The sequence below is a fragment of the Aythya ferina genome (genome assembly GCF_964211825.1).
Source record: "Aythya ferina genome assembly, chromosome: 4".
NCBI lineage: Eukaryota > Metazoa > Chordata > Aves > Anseriformes > Anatidae > Aythya > Aythya ferina.
In genome coordinates, this window is record NC_140300.1 from 61,057,105 (window position 1) to 61,073,461 (window position 16,357).

General features: G+C 59.2%; 2 protein-coding genes across 2 annotated transcripts; one reads left to right on the forward strand and one right to left on the reverse strand.

Moving 5' to 3' along the window:
- Positions 1-3,480: 3,480 nt before the first annotated feature.
- On the reverse strand, positions 3,481-10,133 carry PARM1 (prostate androgen-regulated mucin-like protein 1). The gene is made up of 4 exons (XM_084519240.1): positions 10,043-10,133; positions 5,123-5,788; positions 4,301-4,379; positions 3,481-3,771 (listed from the first exon to the last, which is right to left on the reverse strand). The coding sequence occupies exons 1-4, from the start codon at positions 10,092-10,094 to the stop codon at positions 3,687-3,689; spliced, it is 882 nt and encodes a 293-aa protein (XP_084375366.1). The 5' UTR covers positions 10,095-10,133; the 3' UTR covers positions 3,481-3,686.
- A 1,296-nt stretch (positions 10,134-11,429) lies between these two features.
- Positions 11,430-14,668, forward strand: BTC (betacellulin). Its single transcript, XM_084519245.1, has 5 exons — positions 11,430-11,563; positions 13,562-13,633; positions 13,827-13,944; positions 14,036-14,182; positions 14,394-14,668. The coding sequence occupies exons 1-5, from the start codon at positions 11,491-11,493 to the stop codon at positions 14,497-14,499; spliced, it is 516 nt and encodes a 171-aa protein (XP_084375371.1). The 5' UTR covers positions 11,430-11,490; the 3' UTR covers positions 14,500-14,668.
- The last annotated feature ends 1,689 nt before the right edge of the window (positions 14,669-16,357 follow it).

Sequence of the window (16,357 nt, forward strand, 5' to 3'; positions counted from 1 at the left end):
CATTGGCGTGCCCGGTGGAAGCTCTGGGAGAGCTCTGGGCTTTACCTATGGACAGATGCGATAACTTGCAGCTACCTTTTCTTTGAAAAGAGGTGAATTTGACATCCTTGCACGGGCTGTTCAAGATGCCTCATGCAGCCCTTGCTTTTCCAAAGGGTGGGCAGAACAGGGACCCCAAAAGCCTTCATCCCAGAGCTGGGGGCACTCCACCATCATCACCACATCCTCCTTTGATAAGTGGACCCATCGGATGGCAAAGCTTGCTGTTAGCCCACTGCTTGTACCATCCCTCCGCCTGCTTTTTGGCGGGTGTAGCAGGCTGAGGTTGAGCTGGAACACCTGCCCTTCAGGAGGTGGCCACCATCACCACACTGTGGTCCTGCAGTGCAGGTGGGTCTCCAGACCCACATCACCCAAGGGTTTTCACCAGCAGCACTGTTCCAGTTTGCTGCACCTGCTTCTGGTTTGGGTTTCTATTGATGCTAATGTTATTATTACTGCAAGGTGGTTTCGAGGCATGCAATATGCCTGGATGTATAGAGCCCAAGCCTGCGGCTAAAAGAAAGAATTATTTTAAGAAAATACAGGGCAGTAGTAATGAATGATATCCAAAGAGCAAGTCAGTGGTCCCTCTGTATCAGGGGTCAGAAATGTGCCATACTCACTGTTATGTACCCACCCCCTGAGCTGGAAGACAGTGACAGGGAGCAAGATGAAGCACCTATAACCCAGTGGGAAACTGCAGGTGACCCACTACAACATTTGAATGTTCACAAGCCTATGGGGCCAGATGGGATTTATCCATGAGTGCTGGTGGAAGCCACTTTCAATAATTTACCAGCAGTCTGGGCTAACTGGGGAGGTCCCAGCTGACTGGAGGTTGGCAGAAGTGACACTCATCTACAAGAAGGGCAGGAAGGAGGCCAGGGGAAAGCTGTCAGTCTGACCTTGGTGCTGGGGAAGGTTGTGAAGCACATCGTCCTGAGCACCATCACACCACATATATGGGACAGCCGAGTGATCAGACACAACTAGCATGGGTTTGTGAAAGACAGGTCCTGCCTGACTAACCTGATCTCTTTCTGTGACAAGATGACCCGCTTAGGAGGTGAGGGAGAGCCTGTGGATGTTGCCTACCTGCATTTTGGCAAAGCATTTGAGGCCATTCCCCACAGCTTTCCCCAGGAGGAACTGGCTGCTCATGGTCTGGCTCACTGTTTAGTCCAGAGAAGAGGAGGCTGAGGGGAGACCTCACTGTGCTCCACAACCTGAAAGGAGGCTGCAGGGAGGAGGGTGACAGTGTTTTCTCAGGTGACAACTGGACACAAGGAAATGTCCTTGGTGTCCTCTCCCCTCCCTTCCCCAGCCTCCCCAAGCAGCTCGCCGGGGCCGATCGGGGATGCCGCAGGCTGCCCTCGTGCTTTCGGTCACAACCTGAAGCGAAACCATAAAACTTCTGTTCCACAATGTCTCTGCAGGAAACGATAACTCGGTGGCTGAGAAAGCTCCCTCGAGACATCTGTTTTCATCCGCGCATTGGTTTTTCACATCCTGACACGACGTGAGCAGGTTTTATCTCACACTGGCTGCTTTGCAAGCGTCCCCTCATCCTCAGGGCTGCTGGGGAAAAAGAAGGGAACCCTCATATTAAATACTGGGGAGCTTCAGCATCCCAGGAGGTATTTTGGTTTTCCACAGGTGGCCTCAGGTTCTGCCCCCTATCACTCGGTATGGGAAAGGAGTGCTCCCTCCTGGGGTATGCCTGCTAGGATGTATTTAAGCCCATAAACATAAGCCCAGAAGAGTCCTGGGGCCCACTGAAGCGTCATCAGTATAAGTAAATATATTATGTAAGAATAATAAAAGGAAATACAAGAAGAGAGATACCCTATCATAAAACTTGCCCTGTATATGCTGAAAACTTGTCTTTCCTCAGCTGGATAGGTGTGAAGGTGCTGTTATCAGTGCGTTTTTTTCCCATTAACCTGGTTTGTCCTAGAGCTGGCATGCTCCACCAAGGAGCCATAGGATTGACATGGACCCATTTCCCACCAGCCACAACAATGCTGGAAAAAGCAATATATGGGCAGTGCCCTCCCTGCACTGGTTGTGGTTTTAATTATCACATTTTCCTCTTCGCCCCTTGGTCATTCCCAGCACCTTGATTGCTTTTCTTGCCTGCTGTCACACCTGCTCCAAATCTGCAGTGCCCTTCAGCACAGGGCAGAGGAGACCCAGGTGCACACAGTATTTCAGATAAGGGCAAACCTTACAGCTGTGCAGTGCTTTAGCAGCATTCTCTTCTTTATTCACAGTTTCTACCTGGTTTGGACTAAAAGAGATTAAACAACCACTTGGTACCTGCAGCTCAGCCTTAGTGCCACCAAGCCCAGCAGTGGGATCTCCGTATTGAGGTGAACCTCAGCCACCCAGTGACAGCTCCCAAAAAACGATAAAGTTTTCTCCATGGGCCCACTGGTTTGGGGCTGCCAAGGTGCTGGGGAGACCCTATTGTGGGGGCAGTGACCGGCCCCGTCCCAAAATAACCCCCTGCTCCAGTGCTCAGTCAGTGTTACCCAGATGCTCACACATCATGGCTAGAGGAGGGCTAGAGCTCCTGGTTTCAGGAGATACATGGGGCTTGTTCTGCCACAGACCCAGAGCAGAAATGCAGTCCTGCCCATCATAGCTGTCCCCTGAATGGGCAGCTTCAAGGTGCTGATCCTGCAAAAGTGACAAAAAGACCTTGCCAGCACACCTGCTCTGGTAGAAGCATGCATCTGCATTACAGCATTACAGCTTGTAAAGATGAGAACAGCCATAAATCACCCTTTTTCTTTTTTTTTTTTTTTTTTTCTTTTTTTTTTTGTCCAAGCAGGTATATGCATAAACTGGGGATTAAAGCAGCTTCAGTGTATTTTAGAGGAGAGGTATTTCAAGGATTAAAAGTAATGTTGTGAAGCAGACAGCTATGGGTGCAACAGTGAGTTGCTTCTCATCCCAGAAGTGCAGGTGGGAACCTTTCCTGGGCATTCCCACATGGTATTTGGGAATATAAACATCAAAATTAAAAAGTGGGATTAAAAAGGAAATAAGCTTCTGTGCACAAACACACACACAAAAAAAGAAAAAAATAAAAAAGAAAAAACAGGCAAAGGAGCAATTGTAATGTCCTGTGACCCATGGCAAGCTACCACAGGTGAGGGAAGGCAGAGGATTTTGCAGTGGGGCAATGCAGGGAGGTGATTTGGGAGGGAGGGATGCACAAAGCAGCGGGACCCTCTTAGTTTCCCCCATGTTCCTTCCGAGGGCACCACGATGCAGTGTAAGCCTCCATCCTTCCCCCTCTTCTCCCCCAGGGAATTCGGGTTTATTGGGCTAAAAGCAAAGCTGCCAACCCCTCCCCTCCCCAGGACCCACTCAGCTGCTGAAGCCGAGGTGCGGCGGCATCCATCCCATATTAGCAGAGAGCTTCCCACACAAAGGGACAACGCTCAGGTTTATTGTGGGTGCCACGCACCCGCCCTCCGGCCGCCTGTCCTCTGCTGGACCTGCCGTGGTTCTGCTCACGGTGGCTGCGGCTCGGTGCCCAGGCGCCTGCTCTGGCCGTGGCCCAGCACACACGGTGGGGGGGAAGCAGCGGGTGCCGTGCTGCAGAAGCGCTGATAAATAAGGATCTTCTCCTGCTAGGAGTCGTCGTAGAGGGGGTTGTTGTAGTTCCCCCAGGAGCCGTAGTCGTGGTCGTCCAGCAGCCGGCCGTAGGAGGAGTGCCTGTGGGGAAGCACACAGTGGGTCAGCCTGCAGAAGGTGAACGCGGCCAGGGAGGCCCACAGAGCAGCAAGCACACCGGCTGCCCTCCAGCACCTTGAAGCCCAAATTTATCCCTCATTTCCCTGTGGAAAGGCACCGGGACCTGCAGTGTGCAGTGACTCCCACCTCCCCACAGCCCACACAGTGTCCCACCCACACTGAGCCATGCCAGGGCATGGCCAGGAGTTAACACGAGACATTTGCTCATCCTGGCTGCCAGCAAAGCCTCGTGAGAGATGCTCAGTGCCTGGCCATGCTGCTGTTTATTGCAGGCATCACGGAAAGCCCTGAGGCGAACGCTTGCCCTGGGGATACATGGTGTGTATGGCTGTATGCTGAGCAGCAGCCCCGGCATTTAAGCAAGGGTGTTGTGAGGTGTTGAAGAAAGCTCTGCCTTTCGGTAGGGGCATGATACACAAGGCTGGGACTCGAAGCCTTGCCCCGAGGCATGGCCCTCATGGTTGTCCCCACTGCAGGCTGCTGGCCTTACCTGATCTTGAGGTACGCCGCCGCTGCGAAGACCAGCACCACCAGCACGATGACCGTCACTGTTATGGCCACGATGCTCCCTGCGGGCAGCAGCAGAGAGAGCAGTGCTCAGCCCTCAGCCCCATTGTCCACAGCAGCTCTGGGATGCAACCCTGCCGGCCATCTCCAGCACGGACACCCCCGTGGGGCTTCCCAAAGCCCCTTCTGAAGGCTGCTGGGCCATGCAGCAGTGCCAGGCACCCATATACTTTTGGGATCTCCACCTTCCCGTAACACAGTGCAGGTAGATTCGGGCTAAAACAAAACTGGGTTTCTCTCCAGGGCCCACAGGTCACAAAGTAATCACGGTGGGAGGCTTCTGCAGCCAGGTGATGGGTGGTTTCTCCATGGCTGTCGAGACAGAGGCCCCATTTCTTCCTTGACCAGGGTCTATCAAACAGCTAGCTCCAGCTTCATGGTGGCTCCAGATGGAGCATGTTTCTCCTCTCCCTTACTCCTAGCCCATCGTCAGGAAACTTCTTTCCTCCCCTCTGTGAGCTTTTAAGGACAACCATGAGGCTAAGGATTTTGCTCACAACTGAGCACCTAAGTTTGGGTATCTACAACCCCCTCCCTCCACAGGTGGAGCAGATGACACGGGCTCCTCCAGGGAGCACATCAAGAAAGCTCAGCCTTGCTCTCAGGGTTGACAACCAGGCTCTTGTGTCACTTCTGGGTGGAAAAACAACTAGAAAGGGAAGCCATAAATGGCAAGGGCAGGAAAAAAAAAAAAAAAAAGTGGTGTGTGTGCCTGCATACGTGCATGGGGAGGGGAGCTGCTCACCTGCGCTCAAGGCACGTGGGACCTCTTCCATGGTGACTCCGGTGGAGGGGGTGCTTTTGCCGTCGGCTGTGTCCTCGGTGGGGCTGGCCACAGTCACTGAGGGGGACGTTGGCTCCGTGGCCAGGCTCGATGCCACGGCCATCGTCCCTGGGGAAGGGACAGCCTTCATTGGCATCGGTGACTGGGTGGTGCTGCTGGGGACGGTTGGTGGGGACAACACCGTCCCAGGGGATGAGTATGGGGTGCTGCTGCGTGGGGAGGAAGAGAAGGGTGCAGGTGTTCCCGTGGGGCTGGGAGGTGTCCCCAAATCCATCATCCCTCCCTCCACGCTGGCATTATACACTGTCCGAGAACCTGGGGCTGTCTCTGAGGCAGGTGGCACCGAGCTGAAGGCTACGGGGGGGTTGTCCGCTGCAGCGACAGTGCTCGTGGGGATGGAAGCAGGGGACAACATGGCCACAGTGCCCCCATTGGGGTCATCCACCTCAGCTGGCCCGGAGGACACCTCATCTCTGGTGGGTCCCGTGGCAGTCGGTGGTGCAGTCTGGTGGGGAGCTGCTGAAGGGACAGCTGTGCCCCCCGAGCCCGGCCCTGCTGCTGTCCCCACCACTTCTTGGGGGGTGCTGGCGGGGGCAAGGGGTGAAGCTGTGGGGTCATCACCAAGTCCTGGGAGGGAGAAAAATGAAGGTTAGTAAGGGAGACATCCTTGTGGCAGGTGGCATCTTGTGCGCTTGTCACAACTCCCAGGAACCCAAAGCCAGCTGAAATCCCCCATTAGGAGCAGACAGGGAGGAAAAGGAGGATTTCTTCCTGCTCTTGTTCCTGGGCCATGGGGTAGAGGGTCCCAGCATGCTGGGACTCCCCATCCCGTGCATCCCAACCCACCCCCCTGCAGGGCTCAGCACCCCCTAGCCCAGGCTGGCGGCCCCATCCCCACCACCCCTCCGGCAGGCACCACGCAGCTGGGAGCGATAACACAGGGCAGCTTTCTTCTCCCCCATTTCCTTGTGCATTCATTCATCGCCATTTCTTCGCATGAAGATGAGTCATTCTTTCCCCTGTCCCCACCAGTGACTGCTATTTTTTCTCCCTCCTGCTCTCTCCAGAGAGAAGCTCAGCTCCAGGCTGTCCCCAGCAGCTCCCCAGGCACAGCCAGGCTGCGGGAAGGGCATGCCAACAACAAGTGACGTCGGGAGGAATTTCTATTCCCATGCACTCTTATGTACACCCCTGAGCACCTTGTCATGGGGCTATGTGAGAAAGAAGGAAAACAATCTCAGGCAACACCGATTTTCATTGCTGCCCTGAAAGTCACTTCCCCCAAAGCCCCTCGCTGGTGGCACCCAGGAGGGCAGGCTCCAAATCCCAGTGCTGAAGGGGAGGTGGGAGCACTTGGAGGCATGTTGAGGATTGATGTTGATTTTCCCTTTATAGCCTTTATTTTTTCTTTTTTTTTTTCTTTTTTTTTTTTTTTTTTTTTTGTTTGTTTTTGGTACAGGAACACTGCTATCCTCCATTTCTCCTCCCTTGACCAGGTTCAAGCACTCCCGCAGTCTTCCCAAGACTCACTTGGCGGGAGGAACATGAAGGAGATCAAAGGCGAGGGAAAGGAGGTGTTTTGAGGTGGCCTTTTCCTTATTTAACGGGAAGCAGGCACAGGTTCCTGGCAGGGGGCACCCGCAGCCCCCCGCTGCCTCCATGGGGAGCACTGAGCACCTCTCCCAGGCAGGCAGCGGGATGGCACCAGGAACTGTGCCACCACCAGGCCTCACCCCCCCAGTGCAGGCAGCGTTAACTCCAAACACAAAATCACACCAGCAGGCACCTAAACCTCTGCAAAGGGAAGTGCAGAGCTCGCACCCAGCATTTTGGGGGCCCAGGACGTAGAGGTGGCCACGCCAGGGCACTAAGCAGCTCCGGGTGGACGTGCTGATGGCCTGCACCACACATCCTCCAGCCCTGGGGCTCTCGAGGTCAGGCTTGGCCCTGCACCTTGGTGGCTTTGAAGTAAGGCTGCCCTCGGACGTCCCGGGGCACGTCAGCTGGGTGTGACTGGCCCAGCAGGTTACAGGCCGTCACCACAGCCTTTAGCAGGGCGTCTTGCTGCTCCACCAGGTGTGGCAGGACCCCAGAGGGCTGCCAGACCTCTGCAAGACCTTGCTGACCCTCTGCGAAACCTCCCTGAGATCCCGTGCTGCCTGCTTGAAGCCTCACCCTAAATGTCCCAGCCCTGCACCACCATCGCCATGGGACCCTGAGCTCCAGCCTGGCCACTACCACCTTAAGTCACAACACATCAGGCTGTCCTCTCCTCCAGCCTAGAAAAGGGATCCCACCAGCAATACAGGCTGCTCCTGAGCCTCGGGTCCTGCGGGGACCCTGCAGAGCATCCCTGGCTGAGGGCCCCACGTGCCACCACGTCCTGCTCAGGACAGCCCATACCCACAGGGCTGGGAGGTCACCAGCAAGCCGGGTCCTCTACAAGCACATCTGAAAAGGTGAAGGACTGCTGAGGCAGTGGGTCCCTCGTCCTCTCAGCACCTGGGCTGCGGCTGGGAGCAGTAGCCAGAAGAGTGCACTGGAACAAAAGATAGAAAAACACTAGAAATCTGCCTTCACGACCACATGACTTCAGGAGCTAGGAGGCAGGCAGGGTTGTCAAAGCAACTGAAGGACATCAGTTATCAAAGGATACCGAGCATAGTTCAGCACTGAAGAATGTGCCCATCTGATTCCCTTAGGGCCATTCTGCCCTGCTGGACCCGGCTGGGAGCAGGGCTGGATGCGGAGCTGCCGGGAGGAGGCACATCGCCTGGTGCCATCCCTTCTGCCCAGTTTACAGCCCCGTGGGGCCTTTGCACAGGTTGAAGATGGAAATGGGAGAGAAAAATCCAAATCCCTGTAGCACAGATATTCTCCCCTTCAAGATCATCAGTCCCAGTCATCTGGGAAACCACGGGAACACCACCTAGTGCACGGAGCAGCTCCCTCTCCTGCAGGCATGCTGTTGTCCTGGTTCCTGCACGTCACATGAAGGTGATGTCTCACTTCCATGCCCTGCTTTGGGAACACATACCTGGCCTGGGCTGGGAGCTTCAATAGCAGCACATTGCTCAGAGCCACTCCAGAGGCAAGCGTGGCAAGCTGTTCGGCTGTTACACCGGCTGAGAGGCAGCTCAAAAGAGAGGAGCTCTAGCCCAGGAAAACAGAGCTGGATGTGGCAGCTGTGCCACGGCAAGCAGGTAGACCTCACCTACGTGGGGAATACAGCAGTGCTCTCACCCTGGGTTAACCCCAGCGGTCCCCAGCCATCGCGTTTGCTGCGCATCTCCTTCAGGAGAAAAGTAAGAGCAGCGTAGGGAATGGTGCACCTTATCCTGACTCTGCCACCCTCCACGTTTAACCTAGCCACCCCTTCTGAAGCCAGGAAACGCAGCAGTGAATACTGGCCAGGTCAGCCCAGAGGAGGACCCATGGCCGCTTAGCAAAGCTGGGTGCTGCTTCCCACCCCAGCCCAGCAGCTGCCTCTAGAAGCAGCATAGAGGTAAGAGCCATTGTCATGTCATGGGTCTGGGTTTTTGGAAGCAAAACCAAAGGGCAGCCTCATCTTCTGCCCGCAGGATCTACCCAGGGTGGTACCCAGCCTGGTGCCCAAGCTGCCCGAGGGGCCTGAGCACGGGGTGGAAGCCTCTGGGGCTGCTGCTGGTCTGCAGGTCCCCATCCCCTCGTGAGTCCCTTTGGCGGCATCACCTGGGTGCTGAGCCTCGCCTCGTTCGCAGACCTTGCCCTCTGCGTCAGCTGGGCCAGCAAGGCTGCGAGCACTCTAATTTGCCTCCTGAGCAAGAAGTCAGAGGTATGACAAACTTCCTCCTTCCTCTCAAACGCCGTGCAAGGGATGCTATTATTTCATTACAGGGCCAAGAAAAGCACGGAGTTATTCCTGCCAAGCTGCATCGTCTCTGTCATGAAGCCCTGAAGAATGAACATTTAAATCATACATTTAAATGAACGTTTAAATCATTTAAATGCACATTTAAATCACACATTGGTGCCAAAAGACTTTTTCTTGTAAATGCTGCTCCAGTGGAGAAAAATTATAGAAAACACCCAAAAGATCCAAGCCCTTGATGGAAGCATCCCAAAAAGCTGCGGGGCCAAAATCTTAGGAAATTTTCCTGGGTTCTTCCACGGGGGACCTGCTGGTGCTGCAGAGCTGGGTGCTGGTGGGAATGGTGCCGGATCTGTCCTGGGCACTGGGAGAAACAGCTCCCAGTGGGCACGGGAGGGATGCTTGGCTGGGGGGAGATGTCCCAGGAGCAGCTGATGTGCTCTGAGCCCTCTGGTCCCCTCGCAGGTCTCCCCTTGCCGGGGATGCACGGCGTGCACAAATGGCTGAGAGCGCTCCTGTGCTTGTTTCCTCCCCCCTCACTTTCCAGCCATAAAAATAAACTAAAAGCCAGGCAGGCTGAACGCTTCTGAGGCTGAACCGGGGGCGATGTGCCCAAAACCTTGCACAGTGGGGTCCCCTCGTGCAGTGGGTGACTGCCCCGGATCCCACCGAGCGGGGCACAGCCTTTGACCGCCTTTCTCCCTGCGTGGGGCTTGCCCACCGCACACCCTACACACACCCGGCTGCTTTTGGGCTGCCCCCAAATCCCCCCAGGAGGGCTTGGGGGCGCACCTGTGCCATGCAAGTGACAGGAGCGGCCAAACACCTTTGCCCACCCCACTGGCGGCCGCGGACACGCGTGGCTCCAGGCTGGGCGCATCCCCCCCATCCCGAGGACCCGCGGGTGGTGGTTTTATTTTTATTTTTTTTGGGGGGGGGGAGGAGGTGTTATTTCCCACGGGGCCCCCCACCCCCACGGCAGAGGGGTACCCCCCCGCCTGCCCTTCCCACGCGTGTCCCCGGCCTCTCACCTGCCGGGAGGAGGAGGAGGAGGGCGAGGAGGAGGCGGCAGCAGCAGCCCATGGTCCCGGCGGCGCGGGCAGCCGCGGAGGGAGGGAGGGAGGGAGGGAGGGAGGGAGGGAGGGAAGCAGGGCAGGAGGAGGCGGGATGGGGAAGGCACCGCCAGCCCCGCTCCCCGCCCCGCTCCCCGCCCGCTGCAGCCCCGGGAGCGCAGCGGCACCTGCTGGCACCGGGACGGGGCCGGGAACCGGGACGGGAACCGGGACGGGAACCGGGACGGGGTTGGGGTTGGGTTTGGGGCAGGGGGGCGGCTCCATCGCCCCCCTCCCCGGCCGGCTGCCCGCACACCCCCCGGCCGGGCGCAGCTCGGGGGGCCCGCTTTATATCCCCCCTGCTTAAGGGGTTCTCCGGCTCTGCTCCCAGCCCTCTCGCATCCTCCGCCGTTGTCCTGATGTTTTTGGGGTCTGGGAAAAGCTCCCCGGCGGAAAGCCCTTCCTGCTGCGGCAGGCGGGGGGCAGCGACGCAGATTTTAGCCAGGCGGGGAGCGAGGAAAGGGCTGGTTCTCGGACTCAACGAGGTGAAAGCAGACAGAAGGGAAAGAAGGCATCGAGGGGGCAAAGGACAAAGCGAGAGCGAGTTTGCTGAGCAGGAAGGGCAGCTGGGTTTGGGGCGTGCTGGAGGTAGCGGTGCACAAAAAGGGGGCGGGTGGGCAGAGCCGGGAATCGCCCCAAGAGCGGTGCGGGGTCTGCTGCGACACCCGGGAGCGGGGTCTGGGACACCACAAGGGTCACGACACGGGGCAGACACGGGCACTTTTCCCTGCAGGTGGATGGGGTTCTCCTAACGGAGCGGGGGCTGCGAGCTGACACCGGAGGATTTGGGGCGAGCAGGACGCTGTGTGGGGGGCGCCTGGCGGGCTGCAGCATTGGGGTGACTTCAGCCTCACCCATCCCAGCGTGGCCAGGGGACAACCCACGGCCACCAGGGCCCCACGCGTGGGGTTTTGCTCTCCGGGGCTCCTGCAGGAGCTCGCTCAGCCCCGGCCGGCGGCCAAATGGGGCGGCTGCCAGGGCGCGCATCCATCGCTGCCATCCTGCGGTTTGAGGTCACCGCTCCCTTTCCAGCCCCTCTTTCCTCCGCCCGCAGGGACAGCGGGTGCAGGGGGGGGCCCACATTTGGGAGGACATTTGGGAGGGTGCGAAGGGTCCCGTCCCCTCTCCACCTTCCCGCAGCCCCCGATCATGGGGCCGGCGGGGAAACCCTCGCCGATGGGACCCCACCCGTGGGTTTCCACCCGCGGGGGGGAAGAAGAGGAGCAGGAGGAGGAGGAGGAGGAGGAGGAGGGCAGAGGCAATGGGTGGCGGTGCTGGCAGCGGCCGCCCCCGTCCCGCCCCGTCCCGTCCCGCCCCGCCGCGGCCGCCGGGCACCGGGCACCGGGCAGGCGGAGGCTGCGGCGCCCATGGAAGCGGCGGCGGCCCCGGTGCCGGGCGGCGGCCCCGGTCCCCTGCTGCTCTGCCTGGCCCTCGCCTCCGGTAAGCGGCGGCACCGGGGCGGCGAGGGGGGGGCCTGTCCCGTTACGGGGCTCGCACGGTCCTGGAGAGGGGTCCCCGCACCCTGAGCCCGCCCGGGGTGCTCCCGTCCCGCCCCGTCCCGTCCCGTCCCGGTACTCGCCGTGCTCAGCCCGGTGTCCCGCACCTCTGTCCCGGTGCCACCTCTGGTCCCGTCCCCGGTGCCCCGCGGTGTCCCCCTGTCCCCTCCTGGTGGCCCCCGGTTGTGCCTGGCCATGGGCGAGGGCTGCGCTCGGCTCTGAGCCCCTCGGGACTGCGCGGGGCTCTTCTGTCACCTGCACCGGGACCCTGCCCGCGGGTGGCCTTGGAGATAGTGGACGTGTGGACAGACATGTGGACAGACGTGTGGACAGATTGTGGACAGATGTGTGGATGTGTTTTGCTGTCCCAGACAGCACCCGGGATGGAGGATGCGGGCACAGCGAGCACCTCTCCAACAGGTGCACGCGTTGGCACAGGGACGGGGCACAACTTCGCGCTGTGGGGTGATCTCCTTGAGCACTAAAAGTGCACAAAAGGGGAAGGTCCCACCTCGGAGTGCTCCTTCCCACCTCCAGATGGGAGCAGCTGGGGCTCAGCCCTTTGGTGGGGCTGCTGCCGCGCTCTGCCCAACCCGCACCCACCCGGAGAATGGTGCCCGACCTGTTTTGGGGCTGCGGTGCCCGGCATGGGGCAGATGGAGAGCATCAGACCGGAGCCGCCGATGGGCAGGCTGAGACCCAGCTCCTGGGGACCCCGCGGTGCCACCAGCACCCGCAGCATCCCCGGTGCCACCACCCCGCGGAGGGGAGGCTGCCGGAGGGAGGCCTCGCGGAGGGCGGCTGCGGCAGCTGTTTGCAATAAGGCCGGGGGCACTGCCCTGCTTGGGGAGCTTCCCGAGCCGAGCCGAGCCGCACGCTTGGGGTGAAGTCAGCCCGCAGCTGGTGCCGGGGGGCCCGCCCTGGCCTCGTCCCTTCTGCTGGAGGCAGCGCAGGCTGAGCCCCGCTCTCTTGGCACCCAGTGGCTTGAGGCGTGCTGCTGTGGCGGCGGTGCCTATATATAGCCAGGAGGGACGCGGTGCTGGGAAAGGCCCCGCCACCAGCCGGGGGACACGGGAGGCTGCCCACGCTGCCATCCCGCTCGCCGGTGGCCCTGCCAGGCTTGCCCCTTGTGGGGAGGCCGTGCTGGCCTAGCAGGACGTCGCGCCCACCCCAGCTCTTCCCCGCGGCACGGGGACGTGCCCCGCTGTGCTGTGAGGCACCGTGCCGTGCCACCCCACGGGAGACACCCGGCCCCGCTGGCAGGACCCGTCCCCAGCTCGGCCCCACGCCGCGGAGCCGTGCTGAGTCAGTGCTGGTATGCCGGCGATCCGGTTACCGCGCCGCTGCCTGCAAACGTCCCAGGGCGGCCGCCCCTTTCCTGGCTGAATCCCCGCAAAGTGCCAAACCCGGGGCGCTCGCCTCGGCTGGGCTCCCTGGCGGGCATCCCACGTCCTGCTGCGGCAGCAGGGTCACAGCAGGGGCTCGGCGTGGTGGCACTTGAAGCCTCCAGGAGGCTCTTCCAAAGGGGCTGCTTGGCTGCTGCATCCATCCCTGCCTGGGGCTCCACCGGCTGCCCCTGTGTCCCCCAAGCCCATGCCGACAGCACAGAAGGGATGGGGTGGTGGCAGGAGGGTGGCTGGTGGCATGTGGGGCCAGGATGCCACCTGGCCAGGCACCTGCAGACAGGGAGCAGCTTCCCTTCCCTTCCCTTCCCTTCCCTTCCCTTCCCTTCCCTTCCCTTCCCTTCCCTTCCCTTCCCTTCCCTTCCCTTCCCTTCCCTTCCCTTCCCTTCCCTTCCCTTCCCTTCCCTTCCCTTCCCTTCCCTTCCCTTCCCTTCCCTTCCCTTCCCTTCCCGCCCAGGGAAAAGCTGACGATGATGCTGCCAAGGGAAGGGGGTCCCCTCCCTGTGCCGCTCCCCTGAGCCATGCCTCCTCCTCTCCAGGCCTGGCTCTTTTCAGCTGTGTGGGCGCCGACACCAACGTGACCGAGGGGCTGCCCTGCGAGGGCTGTGCAGGTAACAGGGGGGCACCCAGCGGTGCGGGTGCCGGGGGTGTTTTGTCTGGCGCACTGCTTATCAGCGCCGTGTCCCCGAGCCGGCAGTAGCCAAGGACGCGTGCTGGCAGCCTGCCTGGCTTGGGCTCGCCACGGTTTGGGGAGCATCTCGGGGCGCTGCCACCCCCGGGGCCACCCTGTGCTCGTCCCCGCAGGTAACGTGACGCAGCTGCGGCGGCGGGGCCACTTCTCGCGGTGCCCCGAGGAGTACCGGCACTACTGTGTCAAGGGCAGGTGCCGCTTCCTCGTGGCCGAGGCAGCGCCGGCATGTGTGTAAGTCCTGGTGGAGAGGGTCCGGTGGCACAGGGGGACGGTGTGAGGTGGTGCCTGGACTCCTACCCTTGTCCCCTGTGCCGCGGGGCAGGTGCGAGCGGGGCTACACGGGGGCGCGGTGCGAGCTGGTGGACATCTTCCCCCTGCGGGGCGACCAGGGCCAGATCGTGGTCATCTCCCTCATCACCGGCATTGTCGTCCTCATCATCTTCGTTGTCTGCACCTGCCTCTGCATACAGTACGTGGGGACAGGGTGCGGGGACGGGAGGTGTGGGAGTGGTGTTTGAGGGTGCTGTGGCATCGCCACGGGGCTGGGAGCCGTCCGCAGCCTCCGTGGGGTGGGATGAGAGGAGGGGGAAGGGGCAACAGTGTGGCAGCCTCCTTGGTGATGCCTCATCCTGATTATTTTTTTAATTATTATCCCCCCCACCCCAAAAAAAAAAAAAAAGCCACTGTCGGAAGCAGCGCAGGAAGAGGAAGGAAGAGGAGATGGAGACGCTGAGCAAGAACCTGCCCTCCAAAAGCGAGGACGTGCTGGAGACGGACGTCGCGTGAAGGTGTAGGGGGCTGCAGGGAGTCAGAGCCCCCCCTTTTGGGGGGGCTCTGACAGCTCCCCTGCTCTCCTCTCCCCGCAGCGGCTGCAGGAACCTGCAGGCGGGTCCCAGCGCCGGCTGGAGGGGCGAGGGGTCACGCTTGTCACGGTGCTAATAAAAGGGTGACCGCATGCCTGTGCCTGTCTGCGTGTTGCAAAGGGGACATGCTCCCTACCAGTGACCCCCACTCCACCCCAGCTACCCGTGACCCTGTTAATTACCTGTGACACCCCTTCTCCCACCCCAACACAACCCCATTTTCTGGGAGTTTCAGCTCAAACTCCTCCTTTTAAGTAAAAAACTGCTCCTGCAGGCACAGGGGCCCTGCACATGCGGCCACTTCAGGGTTTGCACCCTGGCTCCTGCCATACTCCGAGTCCCATCGTTGGCACCAGCTGGACACAGGCAGCTCCTGCAGCCTCTTTGCTGATGGTTCCTCACCAGGGATTTGCCTGTGTCAGCAGTGCCACAGGGCTGTGCTTGCTGGCACATGGAAGTGCTCGACCCCGGGAAGGAGCAGGGTCCTGGGGGAGGCTGGTGGGGAGGAGACACGTGGTGGGTGCCAGGGACAGCTGCGGGTGGCAGCAGGGCCCTTGGCTCCTGGTGGCTGTGCTGGGTCTGGTCTGGGTGCCACAGTCCCTGTGGGCACCACCTGCCCTGTGCCTCGTGGCTCCACTTGTGGCTGGGGACAGCCTGGCTCTGCACCTCAGGGAGCGCAGCTCCTGCCCCGACACCTCCAGCTCCAGGTAACTGCAGCCCGTGGCTGTTGAAGCAGCCCAGGCTTTAGGCGAGGTCATAAATCACTTGCTGTTGTAATATGAACACTGGAAGTCACCGTTGTATGCTGTATGGATACTGTCTAACTAGTTTGCAATTACTGATTAGTTAGCCCTGGATTTCTCCAGCTCACTTGCAGCTCCAGCTTGTGGATGTCTCCAGACCTGGAAGTCTCCTGGACATCTCCAGCTCATTGTATCTCCAGTTTATTTGCACCTCTGGCTCTGTTTTGTATCCAGCTCATGACAGTGTCCTTGTAAAAACAGCCTGGGCTTTAGACAAGGTTGCAAAACATCACCGACAGAACTTGAATGTTAATATTGAATGTCATAGTTGTACATTGCATAGATACTAATTAGTTTGTACGTACTAATTAAATGGCCCTGGACACCTCATACCTCATGGGTATCTCCAGCCCTGGATGCCTCCAGAGACACCTCCTGCTCATGGTGGTGTCGACTCATTCACACCTCCAGCTCGTGACAGCTTATGCTTGTTGTAACAGTCTGGGGTTTAGACAAGGCTGTACATCAATCACTGTCATAACTTTAATGCTGCATGTTGTGGTTGTGCAGTGTGAATTGGAGTATGGAGTAGTTTGTGTTTCTGGATCCCAGTCCCCTGTGCCTGCGATCCATGGATGCCTGCAGCCCCCAGTGTCTCCTGCATGTTTCCAGCTCACCACAGCTCCAGCTCATTTCTGACCCCAGGTAATTATGGCTCATGCTTGTCCAGACAGCCTGGACTTTTCACAAGGTTGTAAATCAATTGCTGTTGCAATTTGAATATTAATACTGAATGTCACTGCTGTGCATTGTATAGATATTGGCTAATTTAGTTTGCATTTATTGACTAATTAGCACTGGACATCTCCAGCTTGCCACCTCTCCGGTTCATGCACAGCTGGTGGACGTCTCCAGCGCTTAAAGCTCTGGGTAGTTAGAGCTGGTGCTTGTGAAAGCGATCTGAGCTTCAGACAAGGTCACCAATCAATCATTGTCATAGCTTGAGTATTATTATTGAATGCTGTATAGTCGTGCATT

Excerpts from the sequence above, each read along its gene's own strand:
- PARM1 (XM_084519240.1), bottom strand. The coding sequence starts at position 10,094 with ATGGGCTGCTGCTGCCGCCTCCTCCTCGCCCTCCTCCTCCTCCTCCCG. Across the intron at positions 4,380-5,122 it reads CCCACGTGCCTTGAGCGCAG|GGAGCATCGTGGCCATAACA; the intron begins GTGAGCAGCTCC and ends TGCTGCCCGCAG. Across the intron at positions 3,772-4,300 it reads GCGGCGTACCTCAAGATCAG|GCACTCCTCCTACGGCCGGC; the intron begins GTAAGGCCAGCA and ends GCTTCCCCACAG.
- BTC (XM_084519245.1), top strand. The coding sequence starts at position 11,491 with ATGGAAGCGGCGGCGGCCCCGGTGCCGGGCGGCGGCCCCGGTCCCCTG. Across the intron at positions 11,564-13,561 it reads CTGCCTGGCCCTCGCCTCCG|GCCTGGCTCTTTTCAGCTGT; the intron begins GTAAGCGGCGGC and ends CCTCCTCTCCAG. Across the intron at positions 14,183-14,393 it reads TGCACCTGCCTCTGCATACA|CCACTGTCGGAAGCAGCGCA; the intron begins GTACGTGGGGAC and ends AAAAAAAAAAAG.